At 43.4% G+C, this 18032-nt stretch overlaps 1 protein-coding gene across 1 annotated transcript in view; it reads left to right on the top strand.

Moving 5' to 3' along the window:
- ZFHX4 (zinc finger homeobox 4) overlaps window positions 1-18032 on the top strand; it is a 182505-nt gene that overhangs the window by 14791 nt on the left and 149682 nt on the right. The window contains 2 exon segments of the mRNA XM_023751913.1: window positions 7853-10509; window positions 11366-11868. Coding sequence (XP_023607681.1) covers window positions 7899-10509; window positions 11366-11868 — 3114 coding nt within the window. The 5' untranslated portion in view covers window positions 7853-7898.

Below are 18032 nucleotides of genomic sequence, written 5' to 3'. Positions count from 1 at the left end.
AGTATAAGATAATTGGGCCCAGATAATTATTTAGTTAGTTTAGTGTCTCTAGTCCGGCAGACACCAATCTTAATTGCCTCTTTCATGCCGGACAATTTTATTTTAATAGAAACTGTAGATTTGAGATAACATTATTCCTTCAACATGGTTCCTATGAACATGCGTCTTTTGAATCAATACAATTAAGCTTGTCTCCTGTTGGAATTCTTGTCATTATTTTTCCTGAAATACTTTTCCTGTAATGATATTGAAGTTAAAGTAATCAGGTTACCAGCAGATCATGTAAAATTCAACTCAAAATTGCTGGCTGCTTGATTTTAATTTGTCTGACATCAAGTTTGTTTGAAAAGGGATAATATGTGGGTAAACCAAGGAGCTTATAATTATGGTTGACGTTTGTTTGTTTATAATGAAATCTAATTAAAGTTCATACATTTAAAACACAAAAGTTAATTACTGAATTGCTCACTTCACTTATGGACAGCAGTCAAATTAACTTTTAGGCCCAAAACACACACACACACACACACACACACACACACACACACACAACCCAAACAAAAGTCTCTCCATAATAGAAATAAAATAACCAACTAATCTTAGTGATCAAACATACACTTTCCAATATTTCATCCAGAAGAAAACTTGGCATTCCCCAATGTTCTCTATTATGTTAGTCCTAGTGTGGTTTTTAATATAAAATAATGTAAAATATTTCACTGAATATAAAAAGGCTTCTATTTGGTAGCCTCTACAAGTATTGTATAGTAAAATGCTCTTCGTAGGGATTTAAAAATTATGCATATAACTTTCTTCATTAAAACTATTTTGAAAGCATTGCTCAAGGAACAGGAATGTTTGCTGGAATACCTGACCTGTGATTAGTTTTATGAAAATAATTATGGTAGGTTTAGCCTGCAAGGAATGACATTTTTTAAAAATAATAAGAATGTACCTACACTACTTCACTTATTGTTATATGGGGTATGAGATCATATTGGAGGGAATCATGAAATGCAAATAATTATACCATTGTTTTCTCTTTTAAATATTCAGTTGTCAGTAGATCAATAATGAATTTTGTTTATGAATGGGCAAAGAAGGAAAAAATACAAGTATATGTTAGAATATATTGTCTTCACATTGTATATGAGATAAATACATGTGTGGAATGGTTTTCACTAGTCTGGTAAATCTCTTTTGAAGCTCAGTATTCCTTAGTTATGTATACCTTAATAAAACCAATTAAGATGAATTTTTTAAATGTCCCTACGTGACAACTTAAAAGCATTATCAACTAAACACTCTTAGATGGTGTGTGTTCCAGACAGATTAGTCCACTGCATTTTAAAGACTAGAAATATAAACATATGCAAAAACATGGCACCTTTGATTTATAAATTTCTAGAAATGATTGATGCAGTCCATGTTTTTCCAAGGAGAACTAAAGGGTTCCATGTCTAAGCTTCATACTTAGAAATGTTATTTACTTGAACTTTCAAATCTAGTAGGGATTGCAGGGGAGAGGTCTGAGAAGGAAAACTGATTCTGTCCATTGTGGAGATGCTTTGTAAAATGGAGTGTAATCTTCACAACCTTTTAGTATTTCCAGGGTTTAGGTATATGTATTTGAATATAACACCTGATTAATTTGTAGATCAGTATTTATTTAGGGAAGGAAAATTAAAGGATCATATAGTCCTTTAACTCTAATCCTACTTTGCATAGATGAGACAGGGAAGGTGGTTGACACTGAGGTAGGGCTGCGTAACTGACATTCAAAGGTACCTTTTCCTTCTATAAAGAAAGCAAAGCAAAGCCAAGCAAAGAGCTGGTATATTCTCACAGTATTGGCAAACACCAGCTTTCTAGTAATGCTTTAGCTGATTAGGACATACTTACCCTTTAATGAAACAATCACCACAAAGCCCCAATGTCAGCTGGAATACTTGCAAAACAGTATCAAAGAAAGAATCCGAGGCACTGCACATAATTACAGCTCACGTCCTTGTCTCACACCAACACAAACTATTCATTTTCAATTAGAATGAATAAGAAAATTAGAAATCAACTCGATTGGTTAAAAGGACCAAAGTTTGTTTACAGAGAATAAAGTATTGGGTCCATCTTGCTCAGTGATTCTGAGCTTTTTCCTGAAGCAAACGAATAACATGAGTCATGTAATAGTGGACTATGGTTAAGGAGAGTTTATTGATTTATCTTGAAGGAAAGTAGCTGGAGTTTGATTAAAGTTGTGAAGAAAAACTGAGTAAAATTCCTATTTCCCATAGCTAATCAAATGAAGAACTGTTGGACTTATTAGCAAAGCGTACCTTGCCTCTTTAGTTCTCTAACGCGTATGTTTAAGGATGTGTCATTGTCATATCATGTCCATGGAGGTTTAGAGATAAGTGAGAAAAGGAGGGACATTGAGAGTGGGAAGAGAAAAATGAGAGAGAGAGAGAGAGGACCACTCATGTCCATCACAAAGGCCCTGTTGATGGGGATGGAAGTCAATGCCTAATTTAGATCCTAATGAGAAAAATGAGGGGAAAATGACTGAGCTGACTTGCACACTCATGTTTGTCTTGGGAAACTTTCCCTCTTTCAACATTTGCTTGTTTTAAAAGGTTTACATAGTCGGTGACATCCTTCTCCTCAAACTGAATTACCTTCTCTCCTTTGTGGTAACATGGGCGGAAAGTTTTTGCTGTGTCAAGAGAGGTCGTCACACATTCTTCTGCAGTTCTCTGCATTAATTCCTTCTTGCAGAAGCATTTTCCCTCGTGCTGGGAAGGTAGAGGGTGTAACACAAGAGCCCTGGAGCATCAGCAGGAAGCTCTAAGCTAGTTAATGCAGTATAATTGTCTGGACATAGACTGGTCTTTGTTTGTGTGGTTCACTCCGAATCAGCTGTAATTAACTCCAGAGTGTTTCCAGATTGCCAGCAAAGAAAAATTACAGCTTTTCTGTTTTAAATTGTAAAGCTCACAAACATTAACTATGCACAGTGCATGTACTTTGATATATTTCTATCCTGAAAAGGGGGCGGGGGGAGCTTATGTGACTCCCCCAACCCCCTCTAAAAATGTGCTTTTGTGAAGTTATTTGACTTAGTGACGATTGGAACATAATGGAGCCTTGATCCTTGGGCTTGAAATCTTTTTCTTCATATTTTCAATCCTTGGACATCCTTGGAGTTGTTTTTCTTCGTGCGAAGGTTTCTAATGCTGCAGTGGGAAAGAAGTTACGCACTCGTGGATGAAATACTGGACGTATACTAAACTGAGCAAATTGCAGAGAAAGCTGGCTACAGGAAACCACCAGCCCCAACTTTAAAGACCGAGATCAAAGCTGGATCCTGACGTAACTTTACCTGTGTTTTGATATATCAAAAGGGAGGCTGTGAGAACGGGCCTTCCTCCCGTGGTCAGCACGCCACACCCTTTTAAAAGCTCCTGTACAGTAGTTTATAATTATGAATTCCAACATGGGCAGAAATGAGGTAGCGGTGTGAGCTAATACCGCCTAGTACATAAAAGATCTGTCAGCAACTGATGCAAAAAAAAAAAAAAAAGTCCAGCCCAAAATCTTTTTTTTTCTTCCCTCTGAATTTAACAATAAGGAATTTAAGCCTCAGTGTGGCTTTAGCGACCAAAGAAAAGAAGCTCTTGGTGTCTGCATAATACCACTTTGATGGATTTTTTTTCATCAGTTCTCTGTACATGGCAACAAATAAACAAGTATAATTATACTTGTGAAGGCTATTCAGTGCTTTGTCAGGATTAGATATATGTGCCGTTTTCACACTGCACCTCCCTTTTGTCTTTGCCTAACTCACTATGACATATTGATAGAGGATTTGGACTGGGGAAAAGGCCACAGCAGAGACAGTGATGACCTTTTGGAAACTTGATATAATTCAAGGATTTTTATTTATTTTTCTTTTTCTTTTTTTTTTTTTAGAACGTGTTACCAAATTCTCTTCTACGTGGACAGCTTTTAACCCATTTCAAAGGGAGTCCACGAAGACTCCGGGTGTTAGGAGAGGGCTCACGAGCAGATGAGAATAAAAACAATAGGCGGAGGGGCCCTTGTCTCTTTTCCCAGCACTTTGCAGAGTGGCTAACTAGCATTCCTTTCCCATTATTCAGGCCTCCTCACCAGATCACGTTCTTTTTCATCATTTCACAAACACTGTCTCCCTGGACCGGAGAGGAGGGCTGGGACAATCTCAGTTAAAAAGCAGAGGTAACACTGGCCTCTCCGATTTGGGGTTCCAATGGGAACGCTGCTTCGTGAGTGCAGGGGAATTCTCCTATTGTTCAGCAAGCACCCCTTTCATTAGCCAGCTCCTGGTAGGTGGGTTCGCTCATTTGGCAGAGCAGAGTGGAGGCCGCAGGACGAAAGCAAGGCAGAACGAGCTGTAGAAGTTAAGTTCTTTTCTGCATATTGTCCATTAGTTCCAAAAAGGGGATTTACATGATCAAAGTCACCGATCTTGTGAGTTACTGAGAATACCCCCAAAATGTGTACACATATTCTAAGCAGACCAGCAGGTACGTATTGTTCTGAATTTAGCATTGAAATTGTATTAGGTTTTTTGGGGGGAGGAGGGATTTCTTGAAGACTTCGGTGATTTTTAAAGATAGAATGTTTGGCAATAGAGAATAGAAATTGGTGGAGACCAAATAGAGACCAGCTTACATGGTGAAGCAGCCTTTATAGTGAGTTTACTTGTTACGCAGTCATTTTGGAATGAATTCTGTGGTTTAAGTTAAATGACTGTCTTTGTGGTCTTTCTACTGGGACTTAGAAAAGTTTAGTGTAAATTTCCTATATGGGTCACACTGACAAAAGAAAGGTCTTCTCTGACATTGATGACAGTGAAATCACTGGGCATCATATTTAATATGTACAGTATTGGTACATGTAGATGTAACTAATGTTTTAACTGCACAAACTAAAGTGATTCCATCAAAATATACAGGTAAACATTGCCATGGTCATAGTCAATAGCTACGAATTTAAAAATCAGGTAATCTATTACTTGCCATCAATTCAGATAGGTTTGTCATTGTTGCTTTTGGAATGAAATGTACGTTTGATTGTATAGAAGACAGGATTTGACTTAGCTTCTGATTAATGTGTGCCTTATTGAGAAGAAATTGATAGGCAATTTGGTGTAAAAGGATGTGGGAATTTTGTAACAAAATCAATCCTACCATTTTGCTTTGACCTGTGATGGATTCTGTAGGGTAGTTTTCATAATTTTTTTTCACATGGCAACAATGTTGTCCCATTTTTGGAAGTTACTTTCGGTAAAATAAATAGGTTCTGATTCATATAGAGCAGTACTGAGACGCTACATTGCAGAGTCCATTCGGCATCTGGCCAAGATTATTAACTGCACGTTACAGACACCTATTCCAGGTGTCTTCATCATGCGTGTCATAATTCCAGCAAGTGCTCTTGTGGGCTGAGAGCTGTTGTAGGGTTATAAGCAAAGTAACTTAAATAATAATAAAAGCTCAGAAACTCCTTCACAAGCTATAAAGTGTTTGGGAGCTTTTCTTACTTTTGTGATTAAGGTGAATCTCCTTCCACGTAGCAGCCTAAACTGTCCTTTCATAGGAAAGAATAAACAACAATAACGACCCTGGGTCCTTTACATGCTAACCCAGGATCACTAACGGAGTGTGATCCACCACGGTGCTCCCACTCCAGATCTTAGCCCCTTCCTCCCTTCCTCATCCCCTCCAGTCCCGCAGGGGGTTATGGTTTAGGCATGTTGGCTAAACCTTTGGTGCGTATGTACATTGTTTGTGCCGATTTGGTGAATGCAAAGGTAAACATTAACGTTTGTGGACTAATTAGAAAATTATTAGGTTTTCATGCTTATGGTTATCAGATTATTTCAGAGGGTTTTAAAAGCTGCAGGCATGCCATGAAGATAATTAACCTGCAGCTCATCGATGATTAAAATTACACACTAAGCTTTATGATGTTTGATTGGTGAGCAATTAGAATGTCATTTTAACCATGGCAGATACCAAAACGAATTTTGATTTCATTTCCAATCTCTGCAGATCTTTTGATGTATTCTACACTGATCACTTCCTCTCTGATTTAGCTGACAAGATTAAATTTGATTACAGTCAAGAGAGTATTAAGAAGTGATTCTTCATACTTAATATGCCAGTGACCTTCAATGAGGTCTTTCTTCCAGAAGAACTTTTCAAAAGGAATTTCTAAAATGCTTAGTAATATTGGTGAGCCCAGAGTTTTGTTTTCTTCTTAGCCCTCTGCCACTGTGAAGTCTGCAATAAATGCAGGGGCATCCAGGGCGAGCCATTGCATGTCTATCCTACCCAATATGACAGGTAATGGAATAGAGCAACGTCAAGCTTTCTTATATCAAAAATTATCAGCGACCTTGAAAGTGTTGATACTTTTACATTAAGGGGCTAGTTGCCTTGAAGTTATGAGTCCCTCAGATTGTAAGATTTGAGAGAAAATTGCTTAGCTGCTTCATAAAATCGAGACGATGTCTGTGTCCTAGGCTGAAAATAAACACAAAAGTTTCAGCCCACTCAATGGTGTGTACAGTGCCATCATCCTGCAAACCCAGAGAGCTGCAGGACTCAGAAGCTTAAACTGTAATTGAGTTGCTATTACACTAGCTGAGGTTTGTGCGCACACACACAGGTGGGCACGTACACACACGTATGTGGGCACACACGCACACACACGCATACACACGCACACACAGAAGGGCATGCATTGCTACCAATACATACTCAGTTTTCCCCTGCTACCTGACCCTGCTGCCGGAACCTGAGATGGCTTTACGGAGGGTGCATCTTGCTCTTAACAAAGGGAGTTTATGGTCTAAGATGCCTGGCTGCAAAAAAAACAAAAAAAAAAACACTGAAAAATTAAATCTAAAAAAATGATGGAAGGATTTTCATCAGTCGTGCTTGCGTATGATTTGTTAAGCCAGGGGAGATGCTGATTGAGGCAATAGTTGAGAGATGGGCAACTCACCAGGATTGATAACATCAAAATGGTATTTGAAATGGTGTTCATTACGTATTGCAGTGGGGAAAAAAAAAAAAAGGAGTGAATGCGATCGTCCCCTAGGATGATAGGCCTGGCTGCAGTAAATATTAATTTCTGTTCTGCTGCCCATTGAGGTGACTGAAGTGTGGGGAAGAATTGTGATTGGTGCTTAATCAGGGCCAGCCAGATACCTGCTGAGAGCTTTTGCACAGGGAAGATTTGTAGTAAGCTGATTTACTGGCAAAATGAAAGCCAGAGCAGAGTGTGGTCGGTGCTGCCTAGGACTGTAATATTTCTCATTTTAAGGTTCCTTTATGGTTGGTCTCCCTTCCCTACTCATCCCCCCCGAGAAAGTAAAAGGTAAATATTAAAAAATTACAAGTTATTTGCATTGTTCTTTTTATTCCTGCCTTCGTAGGTGAAAGCCATTTCCGTGTCTGTCACGGACAAGGGGCTTTTAAAGCCTTTACGTCGATTATAGACATTTTCAGGAAAGGGGAATGAAAAAAAGTACGGATCACTGATATGAATTTCAGATTTATGATGAATGCCCATGGCGACTTCAGAAACACCTAGGGTGTGGAGGCCCGGCTGTGATAGCTCTCCGCATGATTTTGCTCCATTTACACAAAGTCTGTGTGTGATAGATAGGTGCGCTGGTTTTAGTGACCCCCCCCCCTCACCTTTGCAGATAGTCAAGTTTACAGCTGCCGTAAATTAGTGATGGGCTATTAGTGAGCGGTGTCATTATTTAATAAAAATGCCTTCTCTCACCTTATTTTTTATCCAGGTCCCTGACAGGCTGGATGAAATGAGATCCCCATGTAGCGATTGCCATGGAAACCTGTGACTCCCCTCCTATCTCAAGGCAGGAAAATGGGCAGAGCACGTCAAAGCTGTGCGCAGCGACACAACTGGATAATGAGGTGCCAGAGACAGGGGCAGGCATGGAGCCTGACAGGGAAAGCAGCTCCGCCGATGGCAACCTGAGCGCCCAGGAGCCGCGCGCCCAGGACGGCTCGCTGGGCCTGGGCCTGGGCCTGGGCCTGGGCGGCGAGCATGCGGCGGCGGCGGCCGGGCAGGTGGCCGCGGCCAAGGAGATCCCCTGCCACGAATGTGCCGCCTCCTTCCCCAGTTTACAGAAGTACATGGAGCACCACTGCCCCAACGCCCGCCTGCCCGTCCTGCGGGACGACAACGAGAGCGAGGCCAGCGAGCTGGAGGACAGCGACGTGGAGAACCTCACGGGGGAGATCGTTTACCAGCCCGACGGCTCGGCCTACATCATCGAGGACTCCAAAGAACGCGGGCCGGCCGCCCCGCCGGGGGCCCCGGGCCAGCTCTTCTCGGCGGCCCGGCTCCTGGACTCCCTGGCCGCGGCCGGGGACCAGGGCGAGCCGGCCGCCGCCGCCGCCGCCCCGCTGCCCTTCTACCCGCAGATCATCAACACGTTCCATATCGCTTCATCCCTCGGGAAACCATTGACAGCCGACCCGGCTTTCCCAAATACCTCAGCGCTCGCAGGCGTCGGGCCTGTGTTGCACAGCTTCCGTGTCTACGATCTCCGGCACAAGCGAGAGAAAGACTATCTCACCAGTGACGGCTCGGCCAAAAACTCCTGTGTGTCCAAAGATGTCCCCAGCAACGTGGACCTGTCCAAGTTCGACGGCTGCGTGAGCGACGGCAAGAGGAAGCCCGTGCTCATGTGCTTCCTGTGCAAGCTGTCCTTCGGCTACATCAGGTCCTTCGTCACCCACGCGGTGCACGACCATCGGATGACCCTCAACGACGAGGAGCAGAAGCTGCTCGCCAACAAGTGCGTCTCCGCCATCATACAGGGGATCGGCAAAGACAAAGAACCTCTCATCAGCTTTCTGGAACCAAAAAAATCCACTTCTGTGTATCCCCACTTTTCTACTACAAACCTCATGGGCCCCGACCCGACCTTCCGCGGCCTCTGGAGCGCCTTCCACGTGGAGAACGGCGACTCCCTGCCGGCCGGCTTCGCCTTCTTGAAAGGCGGCCCGGGCCTGTCGGCGGGCCCCGCGGAGCAGCCGCTGGGGGTCACCCCGATGCCAAAGGCGGACGTGAACCTGGGGGGGCTGTCCAGTCTCGTCGTGAACACCCCGATTACCTCTGTCTCCCTCAGCCACCCATCGTCGGAGTCCAGCAAGATGTCCGAGGGCAAAGACCCAGAGAACAACTGTGAACGGCCCCAGGGGAGCCCCGCGGGGCCCCCCGGCGGCGAGTGCCCCGTCAAACGCGAGCCCCCCGAGGCGGGCGGGGACGAGGACGAGGAGGACGCCTACTCCAACGACCTGGACGACGAGGAAGGGTTAGGCGAACTCACCGATAGTATTGGGAGCAAAGATTTCCCTCTCTTAAACCAAAGCATTTCTCCTTTATCCTCCAGCGTGCTCAAATTCATCGACAAGGGCCCCTCGTCCTCCTCCGCGCTGGGCCCCGACGACCCGGAGAAGAAGAAGCCGGCGGCCGTCCGGGCCCATCCCTACGGCCTGGGCGCCAAGGACTTGGCGGAAGCAGGTGCCGGCAAAGAGGGCGCCGCGGCCGCCCACCCCGGCGACCCGGGCCGGGGCGACGAGGACAGCGCGGCCCCCCCGCACCAGCACGGCTTCGCGCCCAGCGCGCCCGGCACCCCGGGGCCCGGAGGGGACGGCTCCCCCGGCAGCGGCATCGAGTGTCCCAAGTGCGACACGGTGTTGGGGTCCTCGCGGTCTCTGGGCGGCCACATGACGATGATGCACTCCAGGAACTCCTGCAAAACCCTCAAGTGTCCCAAGTGCAACTGGCACTACAAATACCAGCAGACCCTGGAGGCCCACATGAAGGAGAAGCACCCTGAGCCCGGCGGCTCGTGCGTGTACTGTAAGACCGGCCAGCCGCACCCCCGGCTCGCCCGGGGCGAGAGCTACACGTGCGGCTACAAGCCCTTCCGCTGCGAGGTGTGTAACTACTCGACCACGACCAAAGGCAACCTCAGCATCCACATGCAGTCGGACAAGCACCTGAACAACGTGCAGAACCTGCAGAACGGCACCGGCGAGCAGGTGTTCGGCCACGCCGCGCCCGCCCCCAACGCCAGCCTCAGCGGCTGCGGGACCCCCTCCCCGTCCAAACCCAAGCAGAAACCCACCTGGCGCTGTGAGGTGTGTGACTACGAAACCAACGTGGCGAGGAACCTCCGGATTCACATGACCAGCGAAAAGCACATGCATAACATGATGCTCTTGCAGCAGAACATGAAGCAGATCCAGCATAACCTGCACCTGGGCCTGGCCCCGGCCGAGGCGGAGCTCTATCAGTACTACCTGGCCCAGAACATCGGCCTGACCGGGATGAAGCTGGAGAACCCTGCCGACCCCCAGCTGATGCTCAGCCCCTTCCAGCTGGACCCGGCCACGGCGGCCGCCCTGGCCCCCGGACTCGGTTAGTAGTTACTGCCTTTCTCCAGTCCCGTTAGCTCCGCATCACATTCTGAGTTGGTGGGATGCACCCAGATGAAGTGGTGAGTGCAGACGCATCGGGGACATTTCTCTCTCAGCTGATAATCAAACCACTTGGCTTCACTTCAAACCTGAATTAACTCCATAGAGGAAGCCGTTAAGGGGTCCAGGGCAGCCTGAGAGGAGTTAGCAAACTTTGTCTTCATTCAGCAGCTCGATGAACAAGCGCGCATGTGCCTGAGTTGCCTGCCATTATTAGCTGTAACCCTTGCAAGGTTTATAGCTTTGATTTTGGCAGTTATTCCCTCAAATATCAAACTTGTGCTTCTAAAGGGTAGACCGTTATTTTTAATGAAATATTAGTGAAAACTATTTCCGTGTCTGTGATGGAAGGTAATTAAACTGCTAACAGTCATACCGTTACCTTATCCCGGGTATTTGGCAAGAGATTCCCGGCACGCCTACAGTATTAGCCAGATCTCATCAGGCTTCAGACAAATTGCGAAATAGCAATTAGTGCTTATGTAAGTTTATCTAGGCTCTTCCATCGCAAGCACGTGGCTGTTTGTTATGGTATCGATCACCTCTCTTGCCCTCGAAAATACAAATTTCAGAATGACATCATGCCCAGTAGGAGTAATTAAAGCTATCTGGTGAGGGCATTTAGAAGTTGAAAGGGATGATTGTAATTGATCCCGATTCAATCCTATTACAGCTTTTTATGGGTTTAAGCTCTAGAGAAAGCACATTCCCGGTCAAGACTTTTGTTTTACAGATTCCTTTGTGTGCGCTGTGTTTTCTAGTGTCTATTTTTCCTCTTAATTTTTTTCTTCCTGTAGTAAATAATGAGCTGCCGCCTGAAATCCGGCTTGCCAGTGGTCAGCTAATGGGTGATGACCTGTCCCTCCTTACTGCAGGAGAGCTGTCACCTTATATCAGTGACCCGGCACTGAAGCTATTCCAGTGTGCTGTGTGCAACAAATTCACCTCTGACAGCCTGGAGGCCCTGAGCGTGCATGTGAGCAGCGAGCGCGCTCTCCCCGAAGAGGAGTGGAGGGCTGTAATTGGAGATATCTACCAGTGCAAGCTCTGTAACTACAACACGCAGCTCAAAGCCAACTTCCAGCTCCACTGCAAGACCGACAAACACATGCAGAAGTACCAGCTGGTGGCTCACATTAAAGAAGGAGGCAAAAGCAACGAGTGGAGGCTCAAGTGCATCGCCATTGGCAACCCCGTCCACCTGAAGTGCAACGCCTGCGACTACTACACCAACAGTGTGGATAAGTTACGCCTGCACACCACCAATCACAGGCACGAGGCGGCCCTGAAGCTCTACAAGGTAAGGCTGACATCCCTTTCCCTTGACACAGGGGTGGGGAGGGAATTAACTGTTTCAGAGCTTGGAGCACAAGTCTGCAAGTTAAGAAAAAAAAAAAAAAAGCGGGGCAAGGGACACAGTGTCTGCTGAATGTTAATACATGTTATGTTGAAATCTAGCAACGGGAGAATTTATTTGAAAGATTGGCCATATGTCCCTGTTCTGTCTATCACAGTGGCATGGATTGCTTTACTGGTTTCTCCCAAATAAAATAACTTTTCTGAGTATTTTCCTATGCAAAACAATGCTGTGTTATTGACTGGTTTTTTAAAAAAGCATAGTGTACCACTCACGGCTAAGTGTGAATGGTTACAGGGAGCAGAGGACAAAAATAGTGCTACCTCGTGTCACCTTTTGTTTGGTGACAAGGTGACTCTGTGTGCGCATTTTTGCTTTTTCTTTTAAGTACCTAGTAGTATTGTGTAAACACACTCTCCCTTAGCATCAGCTGAAAGTCTTCTTAACACTGTTGTTGTTTTGCATGATTTTCCCCAGCTAGTAATGTTTTTATCCCCTCAGTGGATGTGGCAGGGATAAAAATGTTCATTCAAAGGCAAATAATACTTTTATCTGATGCTGATGTAATGAATACATGCAAGTGAGGAACACCATTGATTGCACAACTTGTCTTGACTTTTTGTGAAGCCTGATGACTGGTTAATTTGTTTGGGGCAGCTGGTGGACTGGTTTGGCTTGATTGTCTTGGTTCATGTAACACGTGGAACAGATTCATTTCTATGATGAATAACTGGGTAACTTATTAAGAACTTCTTTTGTCTAGAGGACATTAAAATTCAGAAAATATTGCAAACCATTTGTCATTGTAACAAGCTCTAAATATGATTACAAAATCCATTTTGCAAGTGTTATCTATTGATTTATACTAGAAATCAGGGGTAACTATACTATCAGGAGTCAACCAGTGATTGTAACACCTATGGCTTTTCTAATACTGCTTCAAACTATAAACACACGAGGAGCAGAACAGACTGTGGTCTAGAGCGCGTGCAGGAATTATTTATTTGGGTTGGCCTGGCACTGTTTGTTGAGGTTGTTTCTTGAAGTTCCAATTCTAGATTGATGAACGGAGCATAAAATCCGGAAGACGTGGTGGGGGAATTTGTAACATTGTTCCTGTGATGTTGGCGCTCCGCAGATCAATAATGAAAGCATTAGATTTGGGTTTGAGGGGAGTTCAGGCTTTCATGTAAGCTGGAAAGCTTCTAAGTTGATGGTATTGAAAATATAATCCAACGAATTAATTGTATTATAATTCATAGATTTTACAGCAATGGTTGACAACCGTTCAATTGTCAACTTTTTTCCCCCTGTTGCTACCTGACCTATTAAAACTTTTAGAATACCGAGGAGAGAAAAAAAACAAACAAACATTAAGTTTGTATAAATAATAGATCTCAACCCTGGGAGCTAGATAGAATATTCATGAACTGGGTTTATATTCACGCAGCCCCTCTAACACTTGAAATGAACATGTTGCAAAAAGAAGACATACATGTACAAATTTTTCTGTTTTATTAATCTCATGTGGGAAGCTCCAGAGAGGTAGAGTGGCACGGTTTATTGTCTCAGGAAAGGTGATTTAATCTAATTGTTTGGTGATTATGTAGACATGTGTGTTTTAAGTTTTTCCATTCATTCCACGGGTGTGAATTGACATCCCTCACTGTCTGCAGAGCAGTTTGCTGGGTGCCAGAGCTGGTCTGGAAGTTCCTTTGAAGGGAGAGTTGGATATTGTCTTTGAATGGCTAACAACCCAAGGAGATAAACCCTTGTTTATAAAGAGGGCTTTCAAGCAGAGAGAACTTTCAGTGTCAGAACCAAAGGGTGTATTTGTCCTCTTACCTTTAAAATGCTATGTCATATACAAAAATTTCCCCCAACTCTTCTTTATTTGCTTATCTCTTAAATACCCAAGTTCCCTAATACTGTAGTGTCTAAAGTGGTCAGCAACCAAACAAACACACTTTGAACAAACTTACCTTGAATTAAAAGAAGATTGAACAGAGAAATATTTGAGCTGTTGCAGTTTGATATGGGGCCATTGAACTATATTTTTTGCATCATCCTTCAAGGGGCATTCCTTATTTCTGCACAAGTCCTCCGGAATAGCAATGTGTTGAGGATGCCATTTCTAAAATGAGTTACAAAGACCAAAGACAGTGTGCGTCAGATAGAGAGAAAGGCTTTTCAAGTGCAGTAATGGGGATTTCAGCCAGCTTGGTCAGCTTGTGTGAGCAAAATAAAATTGCTTCATAAGTAACATTAATTGCTTTTAAATGAGAAGCTAACAAATTGGCCAGGGCCTGGAAAAAAATGATGGTTTGTAATTTGGCTAAAATATTAAAATTAGACTTAAAATAGTTTCTGAGTTAATGACTAGACAATAATCTCCTACGTAAAATTTATTTTCATTAAGAGCTTAATTTGCATCATTCTGCTTCAGGAATTAGTTAGACTTTATGGGAAAGTGACAAGTAGCAGTTATAAGACAAATGCAGAGCTGTGAGAATTCAGCTTTTCTTGTTATTGACAACATATTGATTAACAACACTTTAAACGTGGTCATGTGTCAGTTCGATTTGAATAGGCTACCTCTTGCTGTATTACCTAAAAGAAGTGTGTGTCCTCATTCCAGTTAAAGGAGGTTAAAGGTTAAAGGTTAAGGGTGAGCATAAAAGCATCATCTGCCTAGCTGCTTAACTTTAAACTGATCAATTTAATGAAAATCTGTTTTACAGATGTTGTTTTAATGTATTTGGCAGGATTTAGGCAGCTTTAACATTAGACGTATGCTAGTAAAAATTATTTCTTTATTTGACCAGAACAACACCTTTCCTTTTATGTTTAAGGTAGAAGGCTTGTGGGTTATGGTATTTTGGCAAAGAACCCAGAGGCAGAATGTGTTGATGATCTTTCCATATGGACTCAAAAAAAAAGAATACCTTCATGTCTATTGCTAACGATGGCTACAAAAACAAGCAAAGCTGTATTCATTTCTCTGGCAGTATTATTTTCCTGAGAACCTTTTTTTTTCAAAAAGAGGTTTTTTAAAGAAAATCTTACTCATTTCTTCAAGCAAAAATTTCTGAAGTGCTGTGTTGATTTCCCCCCAGAAATTTTCATGATGAAGCAAAATTGGCCTGGGAAATTAAAACAATAAAATGAACCTGCAGCTTGCTCTTAATCTTCTCTTAGTGTGTGAAAGTGTATTTAAAGTGAGGTTAGCACGAAATGCCTGGAGAGCTACAATCAGTGTTGCAAGGTAAAAAGGGGCTGTATCTGTGGCCCTATCCATTTCTGTCTCTACTGCAAGAACAGTGTTTCTCAGCTAACCACTTTATTACAGCTGATCCTACTCCTCTAATTCCATGCCTTTGCATCGCAACTCTACAGATTTTTGTCAGTTGATATTTACACAGCCAGTCTTCAATAAATATTTGTAGGATGAGCAGTGGACTAATGAATAAACTGGAAAATGTTTTCAAGAAACCCCTTTAAAATGCATTGCAATTTGGTCTTCCCTTTAAAAGATCCCAAACTTTTTTTGAAAAAGCCCAATAAAAAGATATAATGAAAAACCATTTCGCAGTAGACATTCAAGGTGAGAAGGAACAAGTAAGACGTGGGCGATATTTCCGATTTCCAGTTTCGCTTATTCTTGGCTCAGAATGGCCCGGAGGTTCCTGGCCAGCTGATTGCGACCCCCCGCCCCCCCGCACCCCACCCCGCCTCCTCTGCGGGACTCCCCACACCTGCACTGGCACTGCTCTTAGGATATGATATGTATTTGTAAGTGAGGTGTTCACAGCTTTACTGGTTCAAAGTCAAAAGCTGAATTGTCCTGGCTTTTTCCCCCCGCCTGCATCTGCTAGAAGTGAAGCAGAATAGTCTGTCTGAATTCCATAATGCTGTTTTCATATTTGGGTTTCCAATTGGCTGAGAGCAGTCAATGAATCTCTTGTCTCCATGGTGAGCAGAGAAACACACGTGGGGCCGGGTCCTAGGTAACTTTCAGTGTAACATTCCCCCAAGGAACATTTTTGGAGTTTTCTCATTATCCATGTTACGGATGAAAGAATCCGGGTTAAGAACTAAAATCCAGGTGTGGGGGAGGGGCACAGAAAAGACTGCAAGGAGCCACGCTGGCAAAAGTGTGTGGCAAGGAAATAAACATGGAATAATTAACCTCACCTACCTTTTTCTTTTCTTTCCTTTTCTTCTTCTTCTTCTTTTTTTTTTTACTGGTAGGAAATAATAACCTGATCGGTTTGGAATTAACAAAGAATCACAAGGATTTTCGTTTCAATAGGCCAGAGTCCAACTTTGCAATTTAAAATCAAATACACCAGATATGTACCATTGCAATTATGGAACTGTCATTGTCCCAGTGTGATGGTAAAAGAGGTCAGGAGATTGTGTGGGATGCATTTGCATAAAAGTCATTGTGCCGGAGGAAATTGGAATGTGTGTGTGTATCTGAGAAACCAAAACAGGTTTTTCTCAAACTGATTCTACTCATTTGTTTAGATGAAGAAAGCTGTTTTCAGAGATAAACAAAAGTTATTCTTTTCTGTTGCTAAAACGTAAACCTGAATGTGGAAAATTGTGCACTTTTTATATTAGTTTCAGATTTATGTTCCTTTCAAGGTTGAAATGCAGTGTGAAATTCAATTCCAGTTGCAGGATTTATTTAAAAAAGTAATCACAATTCAAGTTATTTTATTGTATTCTCATGTAAAAAACCAAGGCAGAGGTTGAGAAAACAGTTTCCATAATAGAACAACACATGCTTGCATAATACCGACGACGAATAAATACACAGATCAAATCCAGAGGAGCTGGTTAGCTGATAGCAACTAATAAATCACCCACGCTCTCAGCTAGCAGTGCCATTGGCCAGCCCTATCGACTACGTCTACTTCTGTTTTTAAGCTTGACATTTGCTGAGGCGCAGCCACGTGTTCTGACACAGTGACTCCAGCACAAACAGGGACTTCTCACTGCATTTCCAGGGCAGGAAAGTCTGCATGATGAGCCCAATCCCTCTCTGGATTTCACTAGGGAAAAAGTGACCCCAAATCTGTTTATCCAAACATATGATAGAGAGATAGAAAGATAGATAGACAGATAGACAGACAGACAGATATACAAAAAATGGATGGATGGGTAGCTAGATGATAGATAGAAGGATGGATGGATGGGTAGATAGATAGATAGGTGATAGATAAATAGATAGACAGGTAGGTAGAAGGATGAATAGATAGATAGATGATAGAGAGAGAGAGATAGCAATTCCTGGAAGGATTACTTTAGACCAGGCATTAGTAACTTTTTACATCCATATAAGGATAGAGAAAATGATACTCAGTGTGTGAAATTGCTAACACACCCAGACAAAAATCTACAGAGAGTAAAGTGTGTCATTGGAAGCCGCTTATTTTATTTTCAACGTGTCTTTCCCTACCCAGAGTGCAACTGTCCCTAGAGCACTACTGTGCTCTTCTCTGGTTTTCTGAGATCCTTACTACTTTATCCCTTCTCTCCAGGGAAGTACTCCCTGTTGCAAGATTACATGTTTAATTCCCCCAAGAAAACTAGCGCTCCTTTAATTAAGGGGAAAGAAGCCTTTTGATAAAAGCCACATAGCGCATCCAAAGGTGTAAGTGACTTTCAGGTTTGCCCAGGGAGCATTTCATTTCAAAGGGGCTGCTTCCTCTGATGCATTCCTAGGTGTGTGGGGTGCAGTGATTATGTCAGGATGGGGTTTAGGGAGGGCAGTGCCCCACCTAAGAGCTTTTCTCTCCTTTGGAACACACACACACACACACACACACACACACACACACACACACACGATTCCCCACTGCAGAAACGCAGTAAAAAATTGGCACTACCATTCCCTACACTTCGAGACCACATCACCTCGTACTTTACGATCTATGAGATGGATCTGTCTAACTTGAGCTCAGGCTACGGCCTGTGAAGTGTAGGTATGGTTTCACCAAAAGTGGTAAATGGCCTGTGGGTCACCCACCCCGAGGTCGTTTGGGTCATGTGGACCAAGGTGTTATCTCATAATTAGCGTGTCCTCCCTGCGCGTGTCT

The sequence above is a fragment of the Myotis lucifugus genome, unplaced genomic scaffold (assembly GCF_000147115.1).
Source record: "Myotis lucifugus unplaced genomic scaffold, Myoluc2.0 scaffold_27, whole genome shotgun sequence".
Classification (NCBI taxonomy): Eukaryota; Metazoa; Chordata; class Mammalia; order Chiroptera; family Vespertilionidae; genus Myotis; species Myotis lucifugus.
This window is presented reverse-complemented; position numbering and strand designations above follow the sequence as displayed.